Below are 6,833 nucleotides of genomic sequence, written 5' to 3'. Positions count from 1 at the left end.
AAACACAAAGTTCAGCTGAGAAAAGGATCCCAGCAAAACAGAAGCTCAACCAAAAAAGAGACATTGCAGTGTAGTGTTGTGAGTCACGGAAGAAGTTGAACAAGTGAGGTTTATGAAATGCAGTTTTATGTTACCAGTTTTATGGCTTTTTAAAGTGAATTATTTTATGAAAATGTGGTAATTTTTGACCGAACAGAAAAATCGTGTAATTATGCAATGGTGCTCTGAAAGTATATGTTACCAGTTTTGTGGTAAACAAAGTAAAAAGTTGCTTTATTTCCTTTTTCTATTTTTATTTAAGTACCAACGAAAGAAGAATTCACTTTGCTCGGTGTGGGCTCACCTTACTGCCATTACCGCATTCTCTCATTCGTAGTTTTTAGGAAGAGATTCTGGAATAACTATGTTTGTGTTTAACTTTTACTATTTAATTTGATTAAGAAAAATAAAATCATACAAAAGAGAAAAATTCGGATTTTCTTTTTATTAATATTATTATAATAATTTTTTCATTATTAATATTATTATCATTACTGTTATTAATATTAATAATAATAATAATAAAGTGAGGTCATTATTTTAATAAAGTTTTGTGTTCTTTTTGTCTCAGTTTGCTAAAATTGAAAGGTACTTTATGCCAAAAACCTAAACAACGCACAGAGATCTATTCCATTTTTACAACGAAAACTCTAAGTTGTCCCTTTCCATCTCACACAACTCTGTAATGGCTTTTTTGTGGTTCTATATTGCTGTTTTGTCTGGGACTATTTTTTCAGCTCAATCTCTGTTTTCGAGCAAGGTGATGCTTCGTCTTCATCTCTTATCTCTTATAACTTTTAAAATCTTACTAGTCGTCTTCCTCCTTAACAGCGTATTCAGCCGGTGAGAGACGAATGGAGGACGATAAAGTGACAGATTTACCTGGACAACCAGTAGTAAACTTCAATCACTATGCTGGTTACGTGAAGTTAAGACGAGAAGAAAAGAAAGCACTATTTTACTGGTTCTTCGAAGCTCAAGAGGCTTCATCGCATAAACCTCTCGTGCTTTGGCTAACTGGAGGTATGTCTTGACCAATCTTTCATTCATTTTAAGTTATACAATTTCTTTTATCTTAATATTTTAGTGTGTTTCTTGTTAAGAGCAAAACTTATCGTTAATGATAAATTAATCTTTTTGTAGGACCTGGTTGTTCGTCTGTTGCTTTTGGAGCAGCACAAGAGATTGGTCCATTTCGTGTAGACGACCATCAGCGTATTACCTTCAACAAATTCTCCTGGAACAGAGGTATACAAAATTATTTTACGATTGTTTTAAATTTTAAATATTTATTTGCTTAACTGATTGTTTTGGACTCTGTTGTTTCAATTTTACAGTTGCCAATATCATATTCTTGGAATCACCGATTAGTGTGGGTTTTTCTTACACTAATAATTCCGATGACTTAAGCAAGCTCGGTGATCAAGTGGTTGCTCTTGATAACTATGCCTTCTTGCTTGGTTGGTTTAAGAGATTTCCAAGATTCAAATCCCATGAATTTTATATCGTAGGAGAGAGCTATGGAGGTACTTTCTGATATCTATATTTAATCAATAATTTACTAACTACTTTTATTGAAGAAATCTTTTACATGTGTTTGAAATAACAGGACATTATGCTCCACAGTTGGCTGAGGTTATACATGAAGGGAACAAAAATGGCCCTTACATAAATCTTAAGGGATTCATGGTAATTTACGAAACAATGTTGTACGGTTTAAACTGATATACTCAAAAAATGAAATACCTTTTTCATTAAATTTAACGATGAATTTGGTGCGACATAAAATACAGATGGGAAACCCTGTGATTAACGATGTGACAGACTTGAAAGGCATATTTGATTTTGCTTTCTATCATGCCATAATTTCAAAGCAAGTATATGATGGCATAAGAGAGAAATGTGATTTCATGACAAAAAACAATACAAAGGAATGTAGTTGGATCGTGGCCAAATTCGTAAAGGCCTATTCTGACATAGATGTATTTAGTATTTACTCTCCTGTCTGTCTGTTGGACTATGAAAGACCAGTTTCAAGTATGTTTGATGGTATCCCGTATGCTGTCTCAGAATTTGTAAGTATAATTTGTCTGATTTAAAACTCACTATTTTGTTAATTAATAATACACCTGTATTAAATAATGGAAAAAAATAAATTATTTTGTGATGCATTTTAGGACCTCCGGAATATGATTCCGACAATGGCTTACGATCCATGTAAAGCTAACGACGTGGAGAAGTATTTCAACAGGAAGGATGTCCAGAAGGCCATTCATGCATACCTCCCTGACATGTTTGATCCCTACACGATATGCAGGTACTGATTTTCATGTATAATATATGTATTTAACTGTTTATTTTTAACTGATTAAATTAACACAGTAATATTTATTTTGTGATGAAGCACTAAAATTAAAAAATGGAATGATTCGCCAAGCACAGTTCTTCCAGTGATTCAGAAACTACTACATGCTGGTTTACGCATTTGGATGTACAGGTATATATACTTATAATTACTTGCATATATAGTATATTTGAAGAAGTTTGACGATGATATTGATAGAGATCTTTTACATTACCGATCGTCTCTACTTTAGGACGATCGTTAGTGAGAAGACAACTGAACCTGTCGATCGGTGACCGATCGTCCGAGAATAGAGCCGATTAGTAGTGACGATCGGTAAGGACGATCGGTAATGTAAAAGATCTCAATCATACAGCCGATCGTCCGAGAGTAGAGCCAATCAGTGGTGACGATCGATAAGGACGATCGGTAATGTATGATGACGATGGGTAATGTAAAAGATCTCTATCAGATATTTTAACATAGATATAAATAAATGCAGTGGAGACAGTGATGGTAGAGTTCCATGGTTATCAACGAGATACAGTTTGGAAGAGCTGAAAGTGAATGTGACAAGAGAATGGAGAGCTTGGTTTGAAGGAAGAGAAGTTGGAGGATGGGTAGAGGAGTACGAGGGTGGTCTCACTTTTGCCTCCATTAGAGGTGCTGGTCATCAAGCTCCGATTTATAAACCACGAGAAGCTCTTTCTCTCTTCTACCATTTCCTTTCTGCTCAATCGCTTCCTTCTTCTACCTTCTGATTCGTTCCATTTGTAAATTGTCATCTTTTTACATTTATTCACATCCAAGAGAAATTGTCATTTTACAGAATATATATGTTTTTTACATGTCTCAGTCTATTATTAGAAAGTTAATAATCAATAGTTACTGCTATAATTAAATATATATACATATATGAAATGAAACAAGAATATGAAAGGGAAAGGAGAATTATTTTATGAAAGAAAAAAAAAATCGAATATTTTTAAATGGTTAGTTTATTAAATTTGAAGTTTTAATGATTTAAAAATTGAGTTTGAAATGTGTGGATTGAAAGTTTAATAATTTAAAAATCGTAACTTACAAATAAATAATAAAATGTCAATAACTTTAAGACAATTAATTAAACTCTTATTTTTTTTATGATAAACTGTGAATAATTAAACAATTACACGCTGTTTAAACTAATTTTTTGTAGTGAGTTTTCGACATTTCAGAAGCAATTTTTTAAAACAAGATTTCGTTTTAATGTTTTGAGTTAAATAATTAAATATTAATGTTATTGCAGAAATTTAATTACAGGCTCTTGCTTTGGGTCTCATCATGCAAATTCAAAAGCATTAATTTCTGAAAATACTAAAGAAAAATTAAGTATCATGCATTTAGAAAACCATGAAAAAAGTGATTCATCTTTCAAAATATCAGCCTTTCCACATTTCACAGTTTTACTGGATTCATCTTTTATAACAATTAATTTGGCAGTGGTTTGGCAGCCATCATTAAATAATTAATTAATGTTTTCATTAATTAATTAAATTTTTTCATTAATTAATTAAATGTTTTCATTAATTATAGTTAAATGTTTTCATTAATTAATTAAATGTTTTCATTAATTAATTAAATGTTTTCATTAATTAATTAATAATGCATTTCTAAACAGGGTGTATGTGTTAGTAAAGGAACCTTTTTTGTTTGTACATGTCAATGAATTTTCGTGAAAAAAATAAATAAAATGCATGCTTTAAATAGTAGTTTTATTACAATAATAACAAATAATTTATAGGAGTTTGAATAATTATGAAGTAAATATAATTTTAATTATGATCTACCAAGTATTAATTTTAAGTTTCTACAAATTAATTTTTAAAAGATGAATCCAACAAAACTGTGAAATGTCAAAAGTCTTATATTTTAAAATTAGAGCTTCCGAATTCTCCAATAACGATGATAGTTTAAAACTATTTCTCACTAAATAAGCGAGTAAAATAATTGATTTGACCTATATGAAATAGATAACAACGGTTCATAAATAATTAATTTGATCCAATAAAATTAATAAGAAATTCATAAATAATAATAACAACAATAATAATTTTAATGTTTATATTTAATTAGTAATTAATATTTAAAAAAATTATTGCAATAAATTATAAAATAAATCAATAACTAGAGCTGTCAAAACGGGTCATCCGGCCCGACCCGACTCGATCCACCACGGGTTGGTCACTGAGTCAACCTAACCCAGCTCATTTATTAACGAGCCAGAAAAATTCAAACCCGGCTCGACCCACCAAGGGTTGGTGGATAAATGAGTTGGCTCACTAGCTCACTTAATTACATTTTTTTTAATAAAAAAAATTATAAACTTTTTATAATTCAAATTTAAACAAATTTCACTCTCAAATTTCACTCCCAACATGGATATTTAATTAATTTTGAAAATAAGAAACTTAAAAAAAATTCAAGCAAAAACAAAATAATAAATATTTTTTTATAAAATTAAAATTAAATTTTAATAAAATAAAATTAGGTAGGTGGGTTGGTGGGCCATCCCGGTCCACCACAGATTCAACCTGCATGAGCAGGGTTTAAATAAGCCGGGTTTAAATCTGACCCGCATAAAAAAATATAATTTTTTCAAACCCAATCCGACTCAAACCTGTGGTGGACCGGATTGACCCGCGGGTTGTGACTCATTTTGAAAGCTCTAATAATAACATTAATTGTATCAATTAAAATTAATATTTAATAATTTAACTTAAAACGTTAAAACACAATCTAATCTTGTTTTAAAATATTGTTTTTTGAAATGTTGAAAACTCACTAAGAAAAATAAGTTTTTACAGCGTTTAACTATTCACCGTGTATCAAAACCCGATAGAAAATATTATGTAAGTTACGATTTTGTAATTAAACAGTAAGTTTTTATAGCGTTTAATTATAGAGTTTAATTAATTGCTATAAAATTATTAACATTTTATTATTTATTACGATTTCAAATCATTATTTAAATTTATATTGTTAGAATAAAATATTTATTAAGGAGTGACATATATTGAATTATTAAGGAGTGGATTTCTCATTTCAGTATATTTTTTATTCGTTTCCTTATTTAATAGTATTAAATTACTTTTTTTTTTGTGGAAAATTGATCACAGCCTTACTTACTAAGGAGACATTTCCAGTTCTTTCCATGAAAATTTTTCACTCAGAAAAAGATTTCCTACCCTTCAGATTTGGAAAAGAAAAATTTATATCTCAATATTTGAAAAACTTTAGTACAAAACTTTAATCATATAAAAACAAAACTTTAATCATATAAAAATGTTTGTGTGTTTTCCTTTGCTGTGTGCTTTTCCTTCTCTTCTATGCCACTATAGTCACTACCTTTTTTATTTTTTCTCTCTCAAGGTTAACCTTTTCTCGTGTTCAAATTTATAAAGAGGCTAGAAAATTAAGAAAAATTAAATAAAACATTTGAGATGAAGAGAGAGAAGAATAAAATAAAATAGGTTGGATGTAAGAAATCTTTTTTCCAAATTTTTTATGTGAAAATCTTTTTATGAAGAAAATTTCAAATTTATTATGACAAAAAATATTTATGAATCGGAATTTTGAAATAAAGTCTTTAATAAAAAAGAAAAAAACTAAAAAATATTTATTAAGATTAAAATAAATTAAAAAGTTGGAAATACAATATCAAATGTTGGAAGTATAGGATGAAATATCTTATTCAGAAAGAAAATTTACTTAGTATTAAGATATTATAAAGATTATTGAAGATAATACAACTTAATATAATTTTTTATGACAGACTTTTAGGTTAAAGTTGATTAAGTTATTTTTAATTTTACTTAGTAATATTATCAAGGTTATTGTTAACTAATATTACTTAGTGTTCATTTTAATATAAAAAATATTTTTTATATGTGTAAAACATATTTTTTATTAACATCAATAAATAAATGGTAATTTTAGTTAAGGTTATTTTCTAACAATATTAATCAAGATGATAGAAATTATTTCTCAAGTTTTTTTGTAGTTTATACTATTAGAGTTGTATATTAGATTATGACTAATAATGATGTTTGTATAAGTTTTTTCATCTAATATTATTGATGGATTATTCTATAATAAATGTCAATCAGAACATTTTAAATTTAAATCCGTCATTTTGTTTATTTAATGATGATTAAAATTATTTATTTAGATAAAAAAAAAAAATTTAATGAATTTAAAATTTTTCTATTTAAACAAAACACTAAAAAAATAAATTCAAACTTAATATATTTAAACTTTCTGAAAATTATAAAATTGTGTATCATCACTATCCAAGCCCAAGTTAAAAGATAAAAAATGCTATGTGATTATATTTAATATTTTTTTTATTAAAATTTAAAAGTAAAAGATGTTAAAATTGTTTAATTTAAATGTGAAGTTACAAAATAAA

The 6,833-nt window shown here is 27.9% G+C and overlaps 1 protein-coding gene across 3 annotated transcripts; it reads left to right on the top strand.

The window, feature by feature from the left end:
• Positions 1-3,231, top strand: LOC148201164 (serine carboxypeptidase-like 35). 3 transcript variants are annotated; one of them, XM_088113645.1, is made up of 9 exons: positions 1-103; positions 871-1,062; positions 1,183-1,287; positions 1,377-1,565; positions 1,649-1,728; positions 1,833-2,114; positions 2,217-2,356; positions 2,444-2,536; positions 2,886-3,231. In XM_088113645.1, the coding sequence occupies exons 2-9, from the start codon at positions 894-896 to the stop codon at positions 3,142-3,144; spliced, it is 1,317 nt and encodes a 438-aa protein (XP_087969771.1). In that variant the 5' UTR covers positions 1-103; positions 871-893; the 3' UTR covers positions 3,145-3,231. The 3 variants fall into 3 exon arrangements, with proteins under 3 accessions (XP_087969771.1, XP_087969772.1, XP_087969770.1); XM_088113646.1 differs by lacking the exon at positions 1-103 and adding an exon at positions 671-799 and having other exon boundaries at positions 1,377-1,499; XM_088113644.1 differs by lacking the exon at positions 1-103 and adding an exon at positions 672-799.
• The last annotated feature ends 3,602 nt before the right edge of the window (positions 3,232-6,833 follow it).

The sequence above is a fragment of the Vigna umbellata genome, chromosome 4 (assembly GCF_029865625.1).
Source record: "Vigna umbellata cultivar VRB3 chromosome 4, Vumbellata_1.0, whole genome shotgun sequence".
NCBI lineage: Eukaryota > Viridiplantae > Streptophyta > Magnoliopsida > Fabales > Fabaceae > Vigna > Vigna umbellata.
Note: the sequence above shows the minus strand (reverse complement) of the source record. Positions and strands in the feature narration are given on the sequence as shown.

Bases quoted from the DNA above. Each gene is read 5' to 3' on its own strand.
- LOC148201164 (XM_088113645.1), top strand. From the start codon at position 894: ATGGAGGACGATAAAGTGACAGATTTACCTGGACAACCAGTAGTAAAC. The intron at 1,288-1,376 runs GTATACAAAATT...TCAATTTTACAG, and splicing joins CAAATTCTCCTGGAACAGAG to TTGCCAATATCATATTCTTG. The intron at 1,566-1,648 runs GTACTTTCTGAT...TTGAAATAACAG, and splicing joins CGTAGGAGAGAGCTATGGAG to GACATTATGCTCCACAGTTG.